Genomic DNA, 25,289 nt, shown 5'->3' on the forward strand with positions numbered 1-25,289 from the left:
GGAACCTTCAGAGATTACTGCGCTAAACGAAAGCCCGGACTGTGAGCTTGCTGTGTGACCAGGTGGAGTGACCGGGGCCTTTGTGTAGATTGTAAAGCGCATTGAATATAAACTGCGTGTTGTACCTCTCATGTTGACTAGTCGGCCACTCCTGTGTGGGAACAGGAGAAATGCATTTCTGTTTCAAATTTTGCTAGAGTGATAAAAGACCTACACCTGCTCAGAGAGATCTTGCACATTGGGTGTGTCTGTGTGACCACGAAATAAAGTAAAAAGAAAAATGCGCAGACGCATGGTTCATTGAATTGCCGTGTACAGGTTGGGGCCGTCCTACCCTCGCTGTTGCTTTATCCTGGCGTCTTAGAATGTTGCGGGAGCGGGCGGCTTGTGATAGAAGTGTCATGTTTAGAAGCAAGAGCGACAAAATTAATTCAGGCAAGGCAGGGGCAGCTGCCCCAATCGCGTCTTTTGCACTTAGAAGATTTCTCCATTCATACATTCACATCTTTGTTTTATTAATTTTTTTATACAGTTAAAGCGTACTGTAGTTTGGCGTAAAAAATAACAGCTCTTTGTTTTGTAGTTTTTTTTGTTGTTGTTTAACTCGCAGCTGAAGATGTGTGTGAGTTTGCAGATCCCAGGTGACAGACTTCTCGGTGTTCAGCGACACGTGGGGGAGGGGCGCCCTCCCCGGGCCATGTGTACACAACTATTTCAGCAGCTGTGTCGTGTTCTGCCTCGCACTGTGTTTGCCTCACTGTCTTTTCTAAGGTGCACCGTTGTGTTTTTCTTTTGTACACACGTTGGTCTCGTTTTGACAAAGTAGGCATTTTATTTCATAAGAGTTCATTTTCTTGGGTTTGTGCTGAAGTTAAAATATGCCCCTGTTTATTTATATACGAATTACGTGATACGGGGACCGCTATAATGGTTCGCTAACACCAGTAACACGTGCAAAGCAACCAAAAATACAAATATTGCTTTGTGGAGCCCCGGCGCAGTGTGCGGTGCCGAGTAGAGTTCATTTAACAAAACGTAGCATTCTTAAATGCGCCCCGAACTGTATCGGGGGGTGTCCAGGGGACGTAGGCGCAGCCCGGACATCTGTCTGCGCAATCCAATAAAGTGTCGCCCATTTCAATGAGACTTCATCGGCCCTACTGAAACTAAAGGCGCATATGGCCCATAATTGGCTGGATGGGCAGGGTAGTTAAATGATTTTTCTTTGCCCCCCTCGCATCAATAATGGGGGCAGACTGAGCCCCAATTGTTCCCCATTGTGGGACATTGTGCACCTGGATAAGTGGATGTCGGCCGTGTCTGCGCGGACAGGCCATATGGCTATGCACGGATTGGGGGAAGGGTGGGAGGGGGATGAGGAAGGGGCCTGGGGTGGCTTCTGAAGGGAGAGTTGATGCATTAGGTGCACCAGTAGGCTAGGGTTAGAGGTATTTACCCCACAGAACCCACCTCGAGACGAGAAAGCTCTTCAGTGCATTAGTGTGCCACTCGGAGGGCACAAGGGGCAGGGAGTGCACGCACGGGGAGAGCTCTCGTGAGACGTGCACATATCTCAGGGGCCAGGCACAGCACTTTTGTCTACACACTCTGCAGCGACAAGGCCACGAGAGCAGACCCGGCTCTGTGTGCACTTCCGTATTAGCGCTTTATACACGGATTACGGCGACATAGCTCCAGGAGCATACCCAGCTCTGTGTGCACTTCTTCTAACCACTTTCTACGCAGATTACGGCGACATGGCTCCAAAAGCAGACCCGGCTCTGTGTGTACTTCTTTTAACCGCTTTATACACACATTACGGCGATGTAGCTCGTCACACCCTCCATCGCAACAATCTTTTGGGGTCCTTCCCCCTTGCTTCCAGTGCTTGAAATGGAAAAATAGAAGTGCCGGTACTCTGTACCAGAGTACCTGCTTGTTTCCGAGAAGTGCCGGTACTCTCCAATTAAAAGTATAGCATTTCTCTTGAGAAGTGCCGGTACTCTCCCTCCCAAAATAAAACAAGCATTGAAAATGCAATCGGTCTCGCCTTTGTTAAAGCCTTTTGCTTTGCTATACAATACAATTAGCAATGCAAATGGCTTTAACTTAATAAAAGACGAGACCTATTGCATTTTCAATGCTTGTTTTTGTTCTGCCATATCTAAAATCATTGTTATTGGAACCAGTAAATCCTTCTGTCTCGAAGATCTTTTCAAATGCTTTGTTGGATCTCTTCCTAACCTAACTGGATCTCAATGTGAGGTGCACATGCCTTATCCTCCATTGTTGGCCTTGGGCACTGTGCTACCCTAAACCCTCTATCCTCCCTCTTTAATTCCAACTTATTCTATTGATTTTTTGTTATAAAAGAAACACAATACACAGAAAAAGCATGCTAAAGTCACAGTTATTTGCAGTGCAGTCCACAGCTATCATAGTTTAGAATAGTGATTCAAGAAGGAACAATTGAGCTTGCTTGCTGACCCAAAAACCCCCTTCCCCATCTTCCACTCCCAACCAAACCAAGTACAGCAGTCTGCTTCTTTGACCCTATCCAAACATCAAACCACTTGGGTAAGGTGGTGCTGTTCATTCATCACCCATATCAAACAAGCCCAATGCCCTTACTTCAGTTGTATATTTCCAAGGGCAGTGATGTAAAGAACCATATTAAACGGTCCCACATTTTCACAAACGTCTTAACAGTCTGCTGCATGTTATGTGTGAATTTCTCTAGTGCTATAGTACACCCATTTCTGCAATCCATAGTGGAACATGTGGAGCATCTGTTTTGTTCCAAAATTTGGCAGTTGGTTAGCTGCCCCTAACATATGAGTGAGTAGGCCTTTATTAATCCTAAGGCTGCACAGTGCGATTAGAACACGTTACAACGCAAACTTTTACAACGCATGCCTTTACAACGCAGTTTTTACATCGCAACATCCATTACAGCGCATGATTTTACAATGCTTGCCTTTACAACGCAGTTTTTACATCGCAACATCCATTACAGCGCATGATTTTACAACGCATGCCTTTACAACGCAGTTTTTACATCGCAACATCCATTACAGCGCATGATTTTACAACGCATGCCATCGCAACGCATTTTTAGAAACTACACTTACAACGCATTCCATTACAATGCATAATACTTTTAGGGCTACAGTAGTGTAAGTGTTGGATAGTGTAGGGGTAAAAAGTACTATTCCCACTCCAGTGAGTGCAACAGTAGGATAAGTGTTGGATAGTGTAGGGGTAAAAATTACTATTCCCACTACAGTGAGTGCAGCAGTAGGGTAAGTGTTGGATTGTGTAGGGGTAAACATTACTATTCCCACTCTAGTGCGTGGAACAGTAGGGTAAGTGTTGGATAGTGTAGGGGTAAAAATATCTATTTCCCATTACTTACCTTATAATGCGTTGTAGGGGCATGCGTTGTAATGGCATGGGTTGTAGTGACATGCGTTGTAATGGCTGCGTTGTAATGACTGCGCTGTAAAGGTAGTGTGTTGTAATGACTGCGTCGTAATGGTTGTTTCCCCACAGCGCTGGTTCAGTGTCAGTTTGTAGCAGGATATTCTCAGGCGATCTTTGTATTGGTTGTCCCAGCAGCTTTCCTATGTGCCTCAGCACTTCTTTCCAGAATTTCTGGATTTTAACACAATTTCACTATATGTGGAGAGATGTTCCCAGCCAATTTCCACATCTCCAAAACCTGGCCGATGTTTGTGAGTGGATTGTGTGTTATGTGAGCTACAATCTCATCCTTAGTCTGTGTTCTGTCACCGTCTGGACTGCACTTAGGAGCTGTTTTGGTACATCCCGAAAATGTATTTTTTATTAGTCCTCCGTGAACTCCATACCCAATTATAACGCCCACTGTGTCCGTCAAGTCCTCTTTGTATTGTAACTCCCAATGTGAAGAGTAGCATCTATATGTAAGACCTTTGCAGATTCAAATTTACACATAAGCGTTTTCAAAAGCAGTCAGTTGCCTCGTGGATGCCTTTTTATTGCGTGGTTGGAGAGCCCATTGACACAATTGGGCAATACTGCATTCTTATCCCATATGTGTTTTTTCACTCCATGAATGACTTAGTGTTGCTCTTCATAAACAAGTGGCTCCCATCCAACTGCCATCATTCAAATCCTTTCCCATCTAGAGGTGGGGTGAAGCTAGGGTTCTGGTGTGGATGTGTAAATTGTGGCGGAAACGTGGTGTGACCTCCGCTGTCACCCTGTCCAAAAGAAAATGAAGGGCCATTTTAGTTATGACTGAAATCTAAAAATTGCTTCACCAGTGTTCCTTTGGGTGCCTTGGCCTATCCTACAAGGGTCTACCTCATAGCGACGCTTTATGTATATCCACTGTTTTTCTGTCGCTCGATGGGAACACTCAACGCGTGCCTTCGAATGTTCTGCATAGTGATACTTTAACATGTCTAGATGGGCTAGTCCCCCCATTTGCTTATGGCATCATCAATACTTGTTTTAATCTATTCTAGCCCTCCCCTGAGCCCAAACAAACGATAGTAGTATCATTTGCAAGTTTTGGATTTCAGGTATTGGTATGACCGCAGGCATTCTTTGGAACAAGTACAGATGGGATGGCAATGCATTCATTTTAATAACATGTATGTGTCCAAACCAACTTACATAGAGTCCTCGTCTTCTGGCTAGATCCAATACAATTTGTGCTTTCAAAAGGGGCCAATTAAGCCTAGTCCAGTTTATAATCGCTCTCGAAATATTAATGCCCAAATATCAGATAATTGATATACTCCATCTAAGACGAAAAACCACTTTGAGGCACTCAACTTGTTCTACTGGGAGACTGATTTTAATGGGTCAATTAGCGCAGAGTCTTTTGGAATCCAACACCTGTTGAATGTAAGGGACACTGAGACGCACACCATGCACTACAAGAGACACAAAGAGTACATAAGTGGTGCAAAGCTGTAGGCCATTAAAATGTCATATTATTGTCATTGAATGTTAGGGGGGCCTTAACTCCCCTAAAAGAGCACTCCTGTATGGAGAACTCATACAGACTGATCCGGATGAAATCTTCATCCAAGAAACTCACCTTCGTGGGGCAGATACACACCGTTGGGGCATGACCACCGCTCCTCCCGTCTAGTTCCATATCCTCTTGCCTTATTGACTTATGTACCCACCTATTATCAAAATCACTTGCATGTTCCATTCTACATTTTTTAGCACTACATGGATGATGTATTGCACCTGGACTAAACCCGTCCTTCCCTCGATGATCCGTAATAACTCCTTTCCTGTGTGAATATGGCTTCTTCTCATTATTCATAATGTTATCCTCAAATATGTATCCATCATACTCCATCTCCTCATTTCCTCGGTCAAAGATTTTTATCATCTGCAACATTTTTGTTTTCCCTTTGTGTTGTGAGGGACACTTCTTCTCTGTGTGGACACTTCCTTTTCATGGTATCTAACCCACCTTCATTTATCGCATGCAAATGTTTTTTTCCTAATTTGTTTACTGGTTTCTGCCTCTCTATATTACTTTTATTCTCTCCTTCAGATATTTACCAGTATTCATCCTCCGAGGTATCACCTCTCCTTTTTCCAAGAGCATTTTTAATATTTCTCTGACAGACGCTTTTGCCTACCTGTGCACCATTAGAATAAAAACAATCGCACACTGCCTCGCTTGAAAACTCACTAATTGGATCTTCTCAGTCTGCCTTCCTCCTCCTTAATTTCTATTTCCTTAGACGCTTCCCATAATAGCAGCTGTTGAATGTCTCTCATCTTAGTCTGATTTTTCTAGCTTCCCTCAAAAAAACAGATTTAGTCATTGCTCCATGTCGCTTTCAAGACTTGTCACTCTCTTTCATGGACTGCAGCTTGTTTTAAAATGGCCGCCAAATCCCATAAGATCTGCGAACGTGAGGACTATTTCAGCACGCAACCTCACTCGTGGTCTTGTGCTTCCTCAACACCATAAGAAGTTAAAGGACTCTCTCCAGGTTTCGCCCACTGCTGCGTGAGCCCCGCTCTTTTTGTTAAAGCCACTTTCAAAGAGTTAAAAAAAAAAAACACTTCCCTACTACCTCTCTCCTGTGGTGGAGAATCAGAAAGATGTTCTTTATACACTTACCTGCAGCGTAGCTCATTATTAACTGCATGTCTTCTTGTTCTAACCATTTTAATATAAACATTGAACAATTTATTTCCTAACCTAAGCCTTTCTAATATTTACAAATTTTGAAAACCCTTCCTAATGCTATTAGACATGTCTCTTAAGCACTCAGAATACATATTTTTCACAGAGGCTAACCACTATTGCATTGCCTTTCTTTACCAACACTAGGGTCTTACTTAAAGATTGGTGGATGGGGCACTTCATCAGGACGTGACAGATACCTATCCGCCTTATGACATGTGCCATAGGCTTTTATGGACTCGTAAAAGAGCGGGCGGGACATCCACCACGTTTGTGAGAGAGTATCCTCTCCTCCAAACTCTAAATAATGCCAAAACTCTCAAAGGTACATTTGAAAGGTTCGTGACTGTAGAGGAGCAGCACGCAAAAGAGGAGAAGAGTCGATGGAGAAGGAAGATCAGGACAGCGGAGATGCTAATTATAGAAGCAAATGTTAACGCTCCATTGCCTGGTTCTACTTTGAAGTTGCTATGAGATGTGACATTTAGGGAGTGATCCATAATGGTGACCCATGGTCTTGCCATATAACCCCAAGGTAGAATGTCGTCCAATTTCAAAGGTGTATTCTTCCTCCAAATATTGGAGGTTTTTGTGACCCTCTACTTGGACTCTGTGAATTGGATCCAAAATGGCACCCTGTACCTTTGTTAAGAAACCTGTTGGCATGGTGAGATACTAGTTAGCAAAGTGGTAGCTACATATTGCACACAAGGATTGGGAAGATAAACTACAGTGGTTGCACTCAGAGCATTTGAGCCCGTCCGGCACTTCTAAACTGCTGTCACAACTATCACTTGATATCATGTTTTCCAGTGCGAGAACGGAGCAGCTTCTTTTCACCCAGTTCACCTCGATCTCAGATCGATAATGTATTAAGCAAAAGTCCTCCCAACAGTTTGAGATATTTTCCTGTCCGATATGATGAATGTGTGATGACCATAGGCTAGGCTCCTGCCATTGGTGGCTTTCTTCCTCTTTGATGTGCCTATGTATGAAGAGCACATGCACATGTGTAAGCAACCCCAGTTTGGGGAATGCAACCTCAAGGTGAGTCAAACCTCTGTGCATAGCTTTTACTTCATCCCTCAGTTCTAGTTTGGAACTTTCAACTCGTAGCTGCATAACCCACAGGAGTGTATCAAAAATAGAATTAATTCATGCACCACCAAAAAAAACCACAATTCAGAACCTTTAAGTAAGAAAAGCAAAACAAATGTTTGATTTTTTTTTTTCTTTCAAGCATTTAGTGACATTGGTGGTCTAACTGTGAAAATTCTATCCAAAGACACTTAGAAGTGTTTTTTAGGTTCAGAAATGCTATTCGTATATGTTTTGTGTTATGCCCAAGGCATTCTACAAAATTAAGTCCATCGCATTCTCTGCACTCAGCAGCACTAACCTAATTCAAAACAGACGAAGTTCCAGAAAGTCAATTGCAGCCGGTGAAGCTTTATATGGGAATCCATTACTCCAACACTTGAAAGACTGATTTGCATAAAAGTTCAGCATTTGGCTGAGAACCATTGTGCCTGTTAGAAAATACAGTCTCACACAGGGAAACTCTTGATGGCTGCTATTCATTCACCGGCAAAAGCTGGATTTATGGTAAATATTAATCAGTTCATTGAATATGGGATGGCCTTGACGTGCTGTGTGCAGTCTGGGATGTGAGAATTCACATGGGTCCGGAGAACAGAATCCGAGTTGTTGACCAGAATCCGAGTTATTGCACAGTTCTGTGTTTTGAGTATTCTGTGTGAGTAACTAGCCTGCAAGTATTGCCGGCTGTCTGAGCTATTGTGCAATGAGGTTATTGTAGTAAGGATTGCTTTCGCCTTGGCTTTAGATGGTGTTGTAGAGACACGGTTCTCCTATCTATGGGGTCTTTCTCAGACTTTTGAAGTTTGTGGATGATCAAATAATTAAGATGGCCTTTCTGAAGATGGGTCTTGGGAGTTGATTGACAGCTTAGAGTGGCAGTGAACAATAGGACACAATGCTTTGCGGAAGGAATGGGGAGCCACTCTGACATTTGAAGTTTGTGGGGTGATTTCTTTATTCATAATTATATTGTGTTGGAAAGTAGGATACGCATCATGTTTCCAGCATTACCTATAGAATCTTGGTATTGCTATGAAAATCTGTCTGGATGCAAAGTTCATTTTGACCCCTCAGATCTCCAACGTTTTTTGTGTATGGTTGTTCCACAATGTTTTCTGTCCTCGTAAACATTTGGGACAGTTATGCTTCGACAATGCTTACGAAAACTGGCCACAGCTTGTGCTAAAGCTCTCTTATGTTTTGCTGAAAAATACAGCAATGCCTTGCAGGGGAAATAGCAGTAATGTGAGGCATTATTCTAGCATTTGGTGTTTTGGCTTCAGTCGCATAACATAATGAGTGCTAATCATATAAATTCTGCATCTTTACTGAGCTGTTTTCCAGCAGCCTTAAGCTGCTACTTATCATTATAGAGAATTACCTTGAGGTGTCAACACACATAACCAAATGGTAGAATGCAACACCCTGATTACCAAACATTTTTACCGACACACTGCATTACTTTCCCCTTTTAAATGACAGCCACAGTGACAAATCACAGTATTTATATTTTTGCTCCATTTGTTGTTTACAAAAAGCAACATTCATCCTTAACTGTAGTACTCACTAGCAAAGGGAAAAGTATTTACATTAAGACTGAAAGAAATAATAAGACTAGGGAGGCAGCATACATTTCCCCCATGAATGAAAAATATGAAATGTTATAATTACTGCAGCATGTTACGAGGCATAAGTACTAATTTAAATATATTATCATGCAACTGTTAGAACGTAAAAATTGTAAGAGCAGCGCATGAAGCAGTGAGTTCCTACCTCTCTTCAAACAGCAAGCAAGAGCACCTACAGAAGTAGATCACAAGTTGCCCATGTTAAATGTAGGTCACTCATCTGTTCTCCTTTTACGTCAAAGCCTACCAGACAGAGCAGCTGTCTGGTTTGCTAAAAACCTATTCGGGACATTCGGAAAGCTTCCCTGGGAATGCATTCCACGCATTCCTTACCTTTGGCTTTGTGGTTTGTAACTCAACAATTGCCTGGTTTCTATTTGCTGGCTTGATTTTTTTTTTAGGATTTCCAGTTGGAGTTCATCCCTTCCTTGGCCCATGCTCCATTTGCTGTATCCTTCCAGCAGTGTTCGATTGTTTTTAACTGGCCTTTAAATCTTGTTCGTATCTTGCAACATTTACTTTGCATTCAAAGGCATAGGTCAAATGTCAGGCTCCGTCTTCCAAGGAAGCTTGGTGTTTATCTTTCTTTCTATGACTTCAAAGTAAGAGGATTTACATGACAATCATGCTGGCTAATGGAGTGTGCTGGAGGAAGGCTGTAGGATGTTATTTTTTTCCAGCACACAACAAAATGTAAATGACTGTAAATGAACTGTGCCGATATTTTAGAATATATCAAAATTAAGGAATCACAGAAGAAGCATAGATTGTGGTAATTCTGAAGAGTGGTGGAAACAAATATTTTAATATGATCAAAACAAATCGATACACTAGGAGATGACATTTCCACACATTATCGTTAGCGCACTGTATACATTTATCAGTAAAACTGTATGTGTGTGCAAATGTCATTGTCATTTCAGTTGAAGATGTGTTATCTGTAATGGCAGTGCGCTACTACACCATGCTTACTCCACTTTATGCCACTCCGCTCTACACCTCTTCACACCACTGAAGTCTACTCTGCCCCGCTCCACTCTACGCCACTGAACTCCACTCTGTGCCACTGAACTCCACTCTGTACCACTCCACTCTGTCACTCCACTGCAATCTATGCTTCTCTAGTCTACTCTGTACCACTCTACTCTTCGCCACTGCACTCCACACCACTCCATTCTAGGCCACTCCACTGTACTCTGCACCACTCCACTCTGCAACACTGCACTCTATGCCAATGCACTCTACTCTATACCACTGAATTCTACACCTGTGCACTCTACACCAGTCCACTTTACGCCACTCCAATCTACTCTGCACTCTTCACCACTGCACTCCCCCACTGCCCTCTACACCAGTGCCCTCTACTCCACTCTGCACCGTTCCACCCTGCACCGCTCCACTCTGCACCACTCTAAGCTGCACCAATCTACGCCACTGCAATCAACGTTGCAACACTCTACGCCACTCTACTCTGCACCACTCTAAACTACACCGCAGCACTGTACGCCACTCTGTTCTACACCACTCTACACTACGCCACAGCACTCTACGCCATGCTGTTCTACACCACTCTACACTGCGCCACAGCATGCTATGCCACTCTGTTCTACACCACTGCACTCTACATCGCTTTACTCAAAACCAATGGATTCTTCACCACAGCACTTTACGCAATCTACTTTACACTCCATGCCATTATATTCCACTCTAGTCTAAGACCCACTGCTCTATTCTATGCCACTCTGACACTCCATGCTACTCCATGATCCTCTACTCCACTCTATGCCATTCCACTCTGACAATCTACTCTACGAAACTCCCTTTGCACCACTCTGTTGCTTTACTCCACTCTACACCACTCTGCTTTACGCCTCTCCACTCTGACACGTTATGCCATTCCACTGAACTCCCTTCCACTCTACTACACTCTATTTCCTCCACGCCACTCCATGCCATGAAACTGTCATGCCACTCAGTGCCACGCCACTCTAAGACACGCTACACTACTACATTCAACGCCAGGCCACTCTACTACACTCCACGCCACTCTGACGCTACTCCACCCACACCATTCTGACACTCCAAACCACGCCGCTCTCCTTTACACCATCAAGTTTTTGCCGTGCTGAACAGCAGCCACGCTGGTATACAACATGGCTAAAACACATTGGCACAGCTAATTGCTCTTGCATAGGTGAGACCTGTTGGCTTTGCGAATCCTTGCTTGACTATGTGTGCTACAATGCAAAAAAAAGGACCAAGCATATCTTACAAAGGCAGCATGTGATCTCTGAGATATCTGCTTCTTGAGCTCCAAATAATCTATTCCTGAGCACTAAGCATGGTGTCTTATGAGGCTGAACAGCAGACTGTGCCTCCCTGTGGAATGTGACCGCCAGTTTAACACTCCTTACTGCACCCCTCATGTAAATTGCTTTCTGATTGCCATTTATCACCGTTTTTCAGGTATGTGATTGAGTGCCCCAACTGTGGAGTCATCTATCGCAGCAGACAGTACTGGTTTGGTAACCAGGATCCGGTGGACACTGTGGTGAGGACAGAAATTGTCCACGTCTGGCCAGGAGTGAGTAATTCATCTTTAGTTTGGGTGTTTAACGTGATATATTTTGGCTAACGTTTGCTGTGACTATTGATCCTGTTGAATAAGTGCCCTATTAGTTGCGCTTGTCCGAGAAGACCTCATTACGAGGCCCACTGATACATGGGTGTTGATCGCACACACCCCAGAGTTGATGATGCAGTGCTCGCGTTACCTCAGAGAGACGGATTTTAAGGGTATCCAGAGTTTAATCCCTTGAAGAATAAGGAACCACCTTGAGGAATCAGTAATTCCAGGTTAGTTTGACCCTGGCCATTTTTCTTTCTCTTACTCAGTTTCCATCAAAGACTTTGCCTACTATTAAATCTCTGGGGGGGGATATAAGAGGTGTGCTGCACCTTTGTGGATCTCACAGTTTCTGATGGGTCTTGTGAAAGGGTTATCAGCCCCAATGGTCATTTGTTTAATGGTTTTGTTGAGCACAGAAATCCTGTTGAAGGTGTCCTGGCACTAGGAAGCAGCTGCAAATGCAGAACAGAAAATGAGTAGTGGAACTATCGGGGTTTACGAAGCTTTCTGAAGGTCAGATGACTGGTAGTCAACCTGAAAGTCACAAGCAGAACGTTCCACAATTTAGCTTTAAGGTAAATAAACAACCATCCTAGAAAACTTTCCTGATCTTAAAAATGTTTAATTGATTGCCAGCCTCTGATTATGAGGACCTAAATAAAGAAAGGAAGCACTCCCTTCAATCTTCTATGTACCTGCCTTGCAGCAATTTACCACATTTTCACCATTAAAATCCTGTATGAAATAGAGGCTATGTATGCCTTTGAGATTGGAGAAGCCTTGGTTGATCCTCAAAAGCAAGCATCCTTAAGGATAACACTGCCTTTTCAGCCCTGCCAAGTGCCACGCATCGTGGGTTAGTCAAACGCATTTTAATGCCTATTCTCTCATCACCACACTGGCATTAAATTTCATGCATTTAGTGCCCTTAATTGGTCAGGGCGCTGCAGCTCATGTGTCCATGCACCTTCAGCACACAAAAATGATTCCCTCTGACTTCTCCGCCGCCGTCATCTCTTTACTCATTGTTTTTTTTTTTTTTTACATTTACTCATCCCATACCGCCTCTTACTTCTCTGATCCCCCCCTCCCCCCAAAAAAAGACCCTTCCCTCTTCTATCCCTCCACTATCCTTTATAATCCAACTAACAGACTCACATCTTCACAGCTCAAATTAATTTAATATTTCCCTATACTAATTCTCCACTAATTCTCTTTGGGTTCCGGAGTAGTGTGCTACTTGCCGAAAAGCGCTTTGAAGCCTCGTCAGGGGTAGTAAGCACTATATAAATACAATTGCAATAGCTCTGCTGTGTGCTGCCAGTAGTCAGAGCGTGAGTCGGGCCAAGCTTTGAAGAGGGCCGGGACTGTGGTTGTCATGGATAAGTAGTCAGGGCTTTAAGTTTGGCCGGGTCTCACCGGGTCTGAGCACCGGCAGTTTTTTAAAAGGGGCATCAAAACGGGTCTCTATCGGGCTCTGTTTTGTGCCCTGGCACAAGGGGTCAATTTTTTCCCGGACTGCAGTGACAGCAGACACATTGATGTGCGCTGCTCACACTGCTTACTTCTCACTAGTGGAGAAGTTATAATGGCATGACGTCATGCCATGTGAGCATTGTAGGGGAATGGAAAAGAGAGTAATTATCTCTATGGATTTCCCTTCTCTTTTTTAAACTCAGGAGCAGCAACTTTGTTGTGGTGTCACCAGGGCTTTAAGTGGAAGCTTTTTCAATATTGTATTCAAGCCATAGTTGCTGCTTATTTATCTTATGCAACTAACAACCATTGACAAAGCCAATAGTCCTGACTTGTTGTAGGTATGATGTTACTTGTATCATATATCTAGATGCAAAATACAAGTGGAGCGGCACAATATCCTAAGCACAGATTTTTAGTTTGGGTGGTTTTTAAGCCACACCCTTAATTACATTAGCCACGGCCCTTTGAGAGACCCTCTTCCCTCCCCCCCCCCCCCCCAGTTATTTTCATCCCACTTAAAGCCCGGTATGTAGTCTTTCTGCCTGGACCCGGCTCACATCACGTGCTGAGCTTCTTTACTAAAGTTAGACTGCATAGTGAGTTGTAAGCTAGGACGTTTCCTTCCTGTGGTGCCCAGACCAGGTGGTCCACAAGCTGTTCCAGTACTGGCACCCGACCTGCCGGATGACCCCACCATCAGTGCCACACAGAACGGATCGGTACTGAGAGTTCAGCCCTCGGCCTCTGCCTGATTAAATCATGTCTGTACAGGTGGGCGAGATGCTGTAATATAAATATATAATGCCGTATGCATTTGTTGTTAAGTGCTCTTTTGTATGTAGGCAAGATTCGAGCTATTTAAACTGCTGGAAAAAAAACATGTACTGATTACACTTGTATTTTTTGAGAGGTTAAATAGCGCTAACCTTGCACAGCTAAAGGAAAAAAAGAGCTCTTCATAACAGTTAAAAACTACATTACTAATGTAGTCTGTATTAGTTGTGAAGGGCTACTTTTTTCCTGGGCAAAGTTCGCGGTATTTAAACTGCTGAAAATAAACGTGCTTTCACGTTTATTTTTCAGCAGTTTAAGTAGCGCGAGTCTTGCCTAGGGAAAGGGTAAAAATAGTGCTTTCTAACTACGACAGACTTCGCTACTAATGTAGTCTGTATTAGTTATGAAGCGCTGTTTCTCCCTAAGCCAAAGTTCGCACTATTTAAACTGCTGAAAAATAAATGTGTAATGCTTCTTTCCCCTATTTAAACTGCTGAATAAGAAAGCATTCTGTGACAGTTATGAAGCCGTCTTTTGATCATATTGGGCATCATGTTTCGCGAATATATAATGCCAACAAATTGGGACCCATGCATAAACGCCAATAATATCAAACACAGCTTATTAAACTTTGATGTGAGAAAGTGACACACATCTAGTGGTTAATTTCCACAATGTGGAACTAGAACAAGCATTTGCAATGCAATAGGTCTCGCATTTACGCAAGTTTGAGCTATTAACATTGCAAATAACAATGCCTTTTATTTTTGTTTTAGTTTTAAAAACATAAATAAAAGGCATTGTCATTAAAATGCCAATAGCTTAAACTCTCGTAACTGCGACACCTATTGCTTGTTGAGAACTCTTCTCATCATTCACCGGCTGGTGCTTGTCTGTTGGTCAGAACTGCGCTGCTCCCTTCCGAGCAGAACGAGGTTTGATTTGCATATGGCTGGTCTCCGTCTGAAGTGGGATAGTCGTCAAAAAAGCTGGACTTGCGTGTGGCCCAAGTAATTGCCAGTAGCTAAAATGAATGCAGGGGTTCATCATCACCTTTTTGTTTTCCAAAGTGAAGCACCCGGAGAGCAACAGTTGTGCTGAGATGTGGATCTCATGGCCACTGCGTCCTAGGCCGGAAACTGGACCACACACAAGAGGCCCAGCCTGACTGACACCACTCTGGGGTTTCTCTGTTCCACCCAGTGTGGCCCAGGGTAATTACCAGTCAGCGAGATTAATCAAGCGTTTCACCCCCCCCCCCCCCCCCCCCCCTCCCCCAAAGGTCTGTTTTGCTCGGGCTTTAAGGACTGACGTGACGTCATCCACTGGATGGCCCCTTTAACCAAGAGTGCGTCACCAGCCAATTAGTTTGTGTCTTTTACCTCGTATTAAGGGAATCGGCCACGGAGGGAGGTGGGAGGGGGTTCCTGTTGAAGTGGGTGGAGCCATCGCAGAGTGAGACAGCGCTCCAAGGTGTGAGACTCGAGGACAGTGCGCGAGGCTTGGTCCTCCCTCTCACCTGATGCCTCGTCGGAAGTGTTGCTCTTGTGAAAGTCACCTCCATAGCGTTTAGAAGACATCAGTTCGAGGTGCTGAGTTGCGCTACTTCCACGCACGGACCAGGATAAAACTAATTAGCGCGTCCATGTGTCTTGGAACGAGCCCTGGAGTCGCTCCCGGAGCTGGGGTATGTATTCTCACCCAGGGGTGCCTTCGTGACACCGGATCACACCATATCAAGGCTTGGTGCAAAGAGCTCCCCTGTGCGCGTGGCTCCTCTTGCCCTGGGCGTGGAGACCACAGATGATGCATCTGTAGACTTATTTCCAAATGTCGATGGTGCCGGTGCGTATGATCTGCTGACTCCAGGGATGTTGGGTGAAAAGGTGTCATTTACTATGAGAATACTGACCTCTCCGAGAGCAGCCATCTCTGGGCTGGGGGGGGGGGGCAGGAATCAGGGCGAGCACTTACAAAAGAGAACCGAAAGAAGGTGAGAGCGAGTGACGGGGACAGAAAATAAAAGCTGTCTCTGCGTGCACATCTCCTGTCCGTGCAGGCACAGCGAGCAGGAGACCGGGAGGGACAGGAGATGTGCACGCGTACACATGATCCGTACGCGTGCACATGTCCTGTCCGTACACATCTCCTGTCCCCCTTCAGCCAAGAAACCAACGACAATAGATCTCGCCAAGGCGAGCAGCGCATGCGCTGCGTCGCTAGGCGAGACCTAAAAACGGGGATCATTACTGGATTTCCTGCTTGACCAGATTGTGAAATCCCAGAAAATTATTTAACTGAGCTTCCTTTTTGTTCATTATCATCTACGAGACATCTTCAAATATGTGATAGTCCAGAATGTGTGTTGTACAAAATCCTTACTTGTGTTTGATTTAACAGCCTATAATGGGCTGGCGTTTACTTTCACAGGGATTGCAGCAGTTTCAAGGCCTTTTAGAGCTTTTTGATGTTCCAAAAGCGGGTAATTTCTGATATGTTTTTCTGTAGACTTGACTGCTTGGTTGTACTTGTGAGAAACAGCCCTTCCTCTTACCACGCATTAGGCGTTAGACTAATGTATTTTAATGTGGTGGTCCGCATTACCATATTAAAATGCATTATCACCCATTTTTAGCTCTTTGACCACCTATGCGCACCTAGCCTGGGTGAACTAAAGCAGGTAGTGACCGTGGGAGGGCGGTTGCACTGCAGCAGTGCTGTGTCCAAGACTCTCACTGTGAGAGTCTATGTCGAGGCAGGCAGGGCTGGGGCAGAGCCGTGGCATGGGCTGCACAGGCAGCCGGCTCAGAGTCCTTTGGCTGTGCCCTGCGTTCGGACGGCTATGACATGGCTGACGAGCATTCCACGAGTGTGTCTGCACGCTGCAGTGAGCCATGAGTGCGTCTGCACGCTGCAGTGAGCCATGAGTGCGTCTGCACACTGCAGTGAGCCATGAGTGCGTCTGCACACTGCAGTGAGCCATGAGTGCGTCTGCACACTGCAGTGAGCCATGAGTGCGTCTGCACACTGCAGTGACTTGAGCAGAGCCTCGGCTTCAAATGTATTGCTGCTCCAGTCTCTCATCGGCAGTCCAGTCATGATCATCTCACTGCGCAGGAGTTCTTTCATTTTAGCAGCTTCTGCAGTGCAGTGTATAACGACTTGCTGCAAATGGTCTACAAACATTTGGTAATATATTCAGTGGTGTTACAAAACTTGAGCCCCCCCCCGCAAAGTACATGGAGGTGGCCCCCTACGCTCTGGACCCAGTCAGGAGCTCGCTGGCCTGGGGCCCGCTGCTCGTGCATAGTTGCAGAAGGAGGCCCCCTGGAGCCCCCGCCCCAGCCCCACAGGGAAAGGGGGCTATTGTTACGCCACTGAATATATTGTTCTGTGAATTTTCAAGTTGCTCAATGAACCATCGTCCCCCCGTCCCCCCGTCTGTCTCGGAGCGAGCAAATCATATACCCTCTGTTCAAGGCATATGAGCTGCAGATTACACACTATGCATAGATCGCCATCTGGTGTTGGGCCTGGATGTTTGCACTTGTTTTTGTCTTGGAAAGTCTTTGGAAGTCACGAGGGTAGGTGACTCCTCCTTTGGATCATAGTGCGCATGGGCATCGGCTCCATCCTCAGATTGTTTTTTTCCGCCATCAGGCGCTCCAGTTCGGAACCGTTTTCTCTTTCGACGCGCAAACCTTCCCTTCTCGACGGTATTGTTTCGATCGCGTTTTCCCAATCCAAGCGACCCTTCAACTTCGAAGTCTTCGATTCCGGTCGTCAATGAAGGCCTTCGGGCCTACCTGGGCCTCATCTCCGGCTCATGGAAAGGACGCCATTTAAAAAGTATCCTCGATGTGGGTCGAAGTTTCCCCACACCGACCTGCATGAGGTGTGCAAACTCTGACTCTCACCGGAGCACAAGGCCAGAGACTGTCCAGCTTGCGCCTCCTTCCGCTCCAAGAAGACGATACGAGACCGACGAGCTAGAAGAACAATGGCTCGCTTGTCATCTTTGATCCCCAACGACATCTTCCAAGAAGGCGTCGATGTTCCAGAGCAAGGTCTGGTCGAAGAAGGCCTCATCAGCGCCTCCGAAGCAGATGACTCCGACATCGAGGACATCACTCCTGCTCAGAGGGCCGTGAGTACAGACGTCGACCCTGACCCAAACCCCCCCTCGACACTATCAAAAAAGGCTTCGGTACAACCTTCACCTTCGGGCCCAGGTGCACACCGAGAGACTGCTACCCATGCCCTGCCTTCGGGCCTGGTAAAGAAGCCTACTAAGCCTTTAGGTGATTCGGGCTCGAGTCAGCCTACACTCGGTGCCGAAAAACATACTCGGACACCGAAAAAGAAGACGTCCTCTTCCTCATTCATGGCGACCGCTGCTTCGACATATAAGCACTCTGCGTCGAAGGCTAGCACCGGTTCCTCTGCACCGACAACACCCTCGGAGCCGACCAACAAAGGGCCCCGACTCCCATTCTTCGAAGCCAAAGACCTCGGCACCGAAAAAACAACAGGTTCCATCGGACAAAGACACTGCAAAACTGCACGGTTCCAAACCTAGAACCGCAACCGAGTCGGCGCCGAAAAAGCTTACGTCAACGAAGCTGTCGACTCCGAAGAATCTACCTCCCACAGAAGAACTGTTTCGTCCAAATCCTACCCAAAGACTCTTGTGAAGGATCCTAAGACTGGTCACTTAATGCTTAGTATCAAGAAAAGACGCCTAGATACGCCTGCACCGGCTCTGCCATAGAAAAAGAGAGACTTTGCTACCTCTCCATTAAGGATCCCTTCTCCTCTTCCTCTTCCTCTTCCTCCTCCTCCTCCTCCTTCCCCACCACACTGCTCTTCTACACCATCACCTACTCCAGTAGAAGATGATGACGACTACACCTCAGATGATGCAGGGGGAGGTGCGGATGATCAACCCCTAGGGGACCCTACCCCTACTGGCTCCCCAGACCCCTGGGATGATTATAGCGTCCCTTACACCCCACAGGATGACATCTACCCCTCCAGGCCTTCCCCTCCAGAGGACAATATCGGCTTCAACCAGCTCCTTCACAGAGCTGCCCAGTACCACGGGGTTGCCCTTCATACAGACCCAGTGGAGGAAGATTTTCTCATGGACACTTTTGACACCACACAAAGGTCCACCTCAATTTTACCCATGCTTAAAGGGGTCATTAAGCATGCACCAGAGATCTTTAAAGACCCAGTCAGGGCTCGAGTCATCAACCCGAGAATAGAAAAAAAGTATAAGGCTGCTCCTACTGATCCAGCATACATTACAGGCCCGCACCTCTAGACTCCTTGGTAGTCTCTAATGCAAGGAAGAGAGCCAATTCCCAAACATCAGGTACGGTGACGCACCACCACCAGATAAGGAATCTAAACTCCTGGACGCCTCTGGCAAACAAACAGCGTCACAGGCAGCAAACATATGGCGCGTTGCTAATACCCAAGCGCTGTTAGCCAGGTGTGACAGAACACATTATGATGAACTTGAGTCCATAATGCAGCACCTCCCTGACAGGTATAAAAACAGGGCCAATTAACTCATACAGGAAGGTAAAACCATCACTAACACCTCCATCCGTTGTGCCTTAGATGGGGCAGATACCGCCTCAAGGGCAATAAACACCAGTGTCCTTTTGCATAGGCATGCCTGGTTACGCATCTCAGGTTTTAAACCTGATGTCCAGAGTTCCATACTCAATCAGCCATTCGATGAGCAACACCTATTTGGCCCTAATGTGGACGTATCACTTGAGAAAATGAAAAAGGATACAGACACTGCCAAATCTATAGGAGCCTTGCAGTCACAAGCTCCCAGACGGTCCTTTCGTCACTTATCCTTCAGAAGCACCCACAGAGGCTACTCCTCCGATAGCCCCTCCACTTCTTACAAGGCTCCCACCCAATCCACCTTTACTAGAGGTTACCAAAGGGGTGGTTACAGGGGGAACAACAGCAAAGGCAGAGGCAAAAATAACAACTCCCGCTCTGCCTCCACCCCCACCCCATGACTTCCCTCCACTTCCCCCAGACCATTCCACTCCAGTCGGGGAAGACTCCACCTATTCCTCCCTGCCTGGGCAAACATCACTTCAGACAGGTGGGTGCAACAGATAGTTCAATCAGGCTACTGTCTCGAACTAACATCTACCCCTGCAAAACATGCCCCCCAAACATACCACCCAAACAGCGTCCAATGTCACAAGAACATCTGTTACTACTAAAGCAGGAGGTAATCTCCCTCCTACAAAAAAGTGCAATAGAACCGGTTCCCCTGCACCAACAAAACAAGGGAGTTTACTCCCTCTATTTTCTCATACCAAAAAATGACGGCTCTCTAAGGCCTATTTTAGACCTCAGACCCCTAAACCTATACATACACTCAGACCATTTCCACATGGTCACACTTCAGTAGGTCCTTCCTCTGCTTTCACAGGGCGACTTCCTTGCTACCCTAGACCTCAAGGATGCCTATTTCCACATTCCCATTCACAGCGCTCACAGAAAATATCTCAGATTCGTAGTGGACGGTCAGCACTATCAATTCAAAGTACTCCCATTCGGAGTCACCACAGCACCAAGAGTGTTTACCAAGTGCCTAGCGGTGGTGGCAGCACACCTAAGAAGTCAACACATCCACGTCTTCCCATATCGAGACGACTTGCTCATACAATCGGTGTGTACAACACACTCACGCCACTATTCAACAACTTCACGACCTGGGGTTCACAATAAACCACGCCAAGTCCCAGCTGCAACTGTCCCACACGCAACAATACCTCGGTGCCACAATAGACACCTCAAGGGCGCTAGCCTATCCCAGTCCCGCCAGGATAGCAAGTATACAAGCTCTTCTCACCAAATTCCAACCGCAACACTCTCTTCCAGCTCGAGTGTTCAAGCAACTCATAGGGATGATGTCCTCTTCCATATTCATAGTGCCTCATGCAAGACTCCAGATGCGTCCTCTCCAAGAGTGCTTAGCACGCCAATGGAACCAGGCTCAAGGTCAGCTAACAGATCTGGTGTTGGTAGGCGGTCGTACCCATCGCTCTCTGCAGTGGTGGAACACCAAGAACCTTTCCAAAGGGTGACCGTTCCTAGAGCCGTTTCCTCAAATAGTTATGACGGCGGACGCATCGCTCTCCGTCTGGGGAGCTCACCTACTACATCACACCATGCAGGGCAGGTGGACACCTCAACAAAAGTTACTCACATCAACCACCTGGAGTTACTAGCCATATTCCTAGCCTTGAAAGCATTTCAAAAACACATATCCGGCAAAGCTGTCTTAGTCCGCACGGACAACATGACAGCCATGTATTATATACAAAAACAAGGCGGGACACACTCTCTGCAGCTCTCTCAGCTCGCACAGAGCATATGGAGGTGGGCTATACCTCAGAACATTTTTCTCTTAGCCCAACATGTCCCAGGAGTCCAAAACACAATAGCCGATCTGTTGAGCCGTCAAACACAACAAATCCACGGGTGGGAACTTCATCCGCAAGTTCTTCAACCGTTTTTTCAGATGTGGGGGCAACCACAGATAGACCTCTTCGCCACCCAAGAAAGCCCCAAATGCCCAAACTTCGCCGCCAGGTATCCTCACCCATTGTCTAAAGGCAATGCGATATGGATGAACTGGTCAGGCAGATTTGCGTACGCTTTTCTGCCTCTCCCACTCATTCCACAAGTGGTGCGCAAACTAAAGCAACCCTCACTAACTCTGATTGCTCCAACTTGAGCCAGACAACCGTGGTACACCACATTGCTGGAACTCTCCGTAGTTGCGCACCAAAGATTACACCTCTCTCCACGCCTCTTAACCCAGAACCATGGAGAGATCCAACACCAAGACCCAGGTCAGCTCAACCTAGCGATCTGGCTCCTGAAGTCCTAGAAGTCGGTTACCTTAACCTTCCTCCTGACTGTATGAACATCATTAAAGAAGCTAGACGGCCTATCACTAGAGCATGCTATGCAGCCAAGTGGAAACAATTTGTAATATACTGTCATAACAACAACACTGATCCCCTAGATGTGTCTATCCAATATATCATAGGCTACTTACTACACCTCCAAAGAGGCAACTTAACCTACACATCTATCAGACTGCATCTTGCTGCCATAGCAGCATATCTACAAAATAGACAACATCTATCACTTTTCAGAGTACCTGCCACACAGGCCTTTATGGAGGGACTCAAAAGAATAATTCCCCCCAGAGTACCACATTCACCTGTGTGGAATTTAAACATCGTTCTCACAAGACTAATGAGACCTCCATTTGAACCTCTACATAAATGTGAGCAACAATTCTTAACATGGAAAACTGCTTCCTAGTAGCCATTACTTCTCTACGAAGAGTTAGCGAACTACAAGCACTAACTATTCAGGAACCCTTTCTGCAGATGCATCATAATAAGGTTGTTCTCTGAACTAATCCTAAATTCCTCCCTAAAGTCATTTCTCCCTTCCACCTCAATCAATCTGTAGAGCTGCCTGTATTCTTCTCGCAACCACAGACAGTCGCAGAACGAGCTCTTCACACCTTAGATGTCAAAAGAGCATTGCTGTGCTACATAGAACACAACCTTTTCGTAAGACCAAACAACTATTCGTGTCTTTCTCGCCACCACACAAGGGCAACCTCATATCAAAATCTGGGATAGCTAGGTGGATTGTCAAATGCATACAAATTTGCTACCACAAAGCAAAACGTACATTATCGGTTCCTCCTAAAGCCCACTCTACATGAAAGAAAGGGACTTCAATGGCATTTTTAGGGAACATTCCCATAGACGATATCTGCAGAGCAGCTACATGGTCTACACCGCACACATTCACAAAACACTATTGTGTCGATGTACAAACTAAACAACAAGCTAGTGTGGGCCAGGCTGTACTCAAAACACTATTTCAAACTATTGCAACAGATACTGGTGATCGCTGCTAGGGGGGGTACTGCTATACAATCTATGCATAGTGTGTAATCTGCAGCTCCTATTCCTCGAATGGAATATGCTACTTACCAGTGTGCATCTGTTCTTGGCATGTAGAGCTGCAGATCTACACACGCCCACCCGCCTCCCCGGCTACCTTTATCTGTTCCAGTATTATCTTACTTAGATACATCACACATGGGCATCTTTCCTGTTTCTTACAAAGCACCATCATTTCCCTGCTGGCGAAAAACAATCTGAGGATGGAGCCGATGCCCATGCGCACTATGATCCAAAGGAGGAGTCGCCCACCTCGTGACTTCCAAAGACTTTCCGAGACAAAAGCAAGTGCAAACATCCGGGCCCAACACCAGATGGCGATCTATGCATAGCGTGTAGATCTGCAGCTCTACATGCCAAGAACAGATGCATACTGGTAAGTAGCATATTCCTTCTTTCTCTCAGTAAACCTCTTATATAAACATTTATCTGGACCCTTAGCCCTGGCAGAGACCGTGCCCTCATGTGGATCATGATGGTGCCACCTTACTGTTGTTATTTTTTCAGCAAAACGTTTGACCCACTGTGTCCTGCAGTAGCTCATGGCCCGACAGAGCAGGCACTGAGATGCCCTTCCATTTCTGGTGCTGTGCAGTAGTTTTAAGATCTTCTTAGAGTTTCTCATTGTTTAAATGGGTGTGATTTCTGATATTTATGTTTCCCTCATCTTCATTGCTTGATTTTGGTCGCGGGAATGTGTCATAGTCGTTGAATGTCCCTCATAATTACATTGAAATTATGAAAATGTCACACATAAGCAATCAGAAACTTTCAGAGCTACGCCTTTTCGGAGGGTGTTTGTGACAATAACTCTGACATAGTTACTGATAATGTAATCCAGGCTGACGTCTTGGTAGCCGACATCTCCAGAATTTACTCTGTGTGTGCAACATCTGCTGCCCCTCCTTTAACACTCTCTTAACTGCAAATTGTAAGCCCCTGCTTTTTTTCCTAACAGAAGTTAGAAAGGCTATCACTGGCAGCCCGTGGCCCAGACCGTGTCCCAAAGGATTTATATAAACACAATCTACAACTATGTGCCCCATTACTTGCAACATACTAAACACGCATGTAGCTGAAGTTTGCCAGAACGCTGGTCCAAATCCATTATTGTCCCTTCTTACAAAAAGTTTCCAAGATGATCCAAAATGTTATCGACTGATTTTACTAATCGATTCGATTGTGAAAACTGTTGTAAGAATGACGATATATTAGCCCTCAAAAAATAACTCCCTTTTAGATATTAATTATGGCTTTATGGTGTTTATGGGAACTACAGGGCAATGCCTTAACATGCAGCTTTTGCTGAACAAATACAAGGTAGTCAAACATGGTGCTGTTCACTTAGCCTTCATGGACCTTAGCTCTTTTTCTGCACTAATTGTACTTAAATATCTTGGGCAAAGTAACATACCCAGCGTGATTGAAGGGAAAAAGGATTCCTTCACACAAATGCAGGCAGACAAAAATGTGCCTCGATGGCTTTAAGGATGGGTGGCAATAATGCAAAAGCCATTGGGAAGTAGGGCTTTTTGAGGTTGGGACCCCTGAACGCATCCCGAGGTGGAATTATCTATTGGCACTTGCTCCCCAGGTTTTTCAACAAAACCACTGACTTTGTTCTGCTTTCCTTCATTTCACTGCTTTCCCTTTCTCCCTCATTCTCCCAGCTGTTTCTTTACTGTTTCTGCAACTTTCTTTTATGTAATGTGAATTAAAATTTGTGTTGTCTGGAGCACACTGGTTAACAGGGAGAGCGTTTGGAAGGGTCTGAGTTGAAGGATACAGTTGTAGTTCGATGTAAATTTGCCTTTTACGCATGCTATAAGGCTGCAGATTTCTTCCTACAAAATATTTAAAACTAGAAATCTACTGAATTGGTGAGCAGCAACATGATTTATTTATTTAAGTAAATGTTCTCTGCTAACCTTGCTAGACTTTTTTGCAAGAGGTGATTCTCTTTTTGGTTTTGTTCATCAACTTCAGTGGATCAGGTTCTAAAGCTTTGGGGCTGGTCTTGCCCAGCTACACAGTTTTATTTCCGTAACAAAATTTATTTGTTTTTTGCCAACAAAAGATCCAGAGCGGCCCATATACATGTACAGGACTTTGTACGATAGAAACCCGTGAACAATCAAAACACGAACACATGTACAGTGTACCCCTACCTCCCCGCCCCCCCGCCCCCACCACCACCACATATCATCGACAGTAGTTCTAGTCAATTGCTGCCCCGGATCCAATCTCGGTCCCCTTTGTATCATGGCCATAGTGTCTAATCTCACTATCTAGTTGAAGCTCGGCAGTACAAATAGGCGCCAGTAATATGCCTCTATAATCAGCCCATCTCTGCTAAATCCTCTGATGTTACTGGGGGCATCCCCTAGCCTGGAATAACACCACTTCCAGCCCCATGCAGTAGTCCA

The 25,289-nt window shown here is 45.5% G+C and overlaps 1 protein-coding gene across 1 annotated transcript in view; it reads left to right on the forward strand.

Moving 5' to 3' along the window:
* The window catches only part of ZFYVE1 (zinc finger FYVE-type containing 1), a 189,298-nt gene that overhangs the window by 118,243 nt on the left and 45,766 nt on the right, over positions 1 to 25,289 (forward strand). Inside the window, exon 8 of the mRNA XM_085627252.1 lies at positions 11,407 to 11,524. Coding sequence (XP_085483378.1) covers positions 11,407 to 11,524 — 118 coding nt within the window. The remainder of the gene's footprint in view (positions 1 to 11,406; positions 11,525 to 25,289) is intronic.

The sequence above is a fragment of the Triturus cristatus genome, chromosome 9 (genome assembly GCF_964204655.1).
Source record: "Triturus cristatus chromosome 9, aTriCri1.1, whole genome shotgun sequence".
Lineage (NCBI taxonomy): Eukaryota > Metazoa > Chordata > Amphibia > Caudata > Salamandridae > Triturus > Triturus cristatus.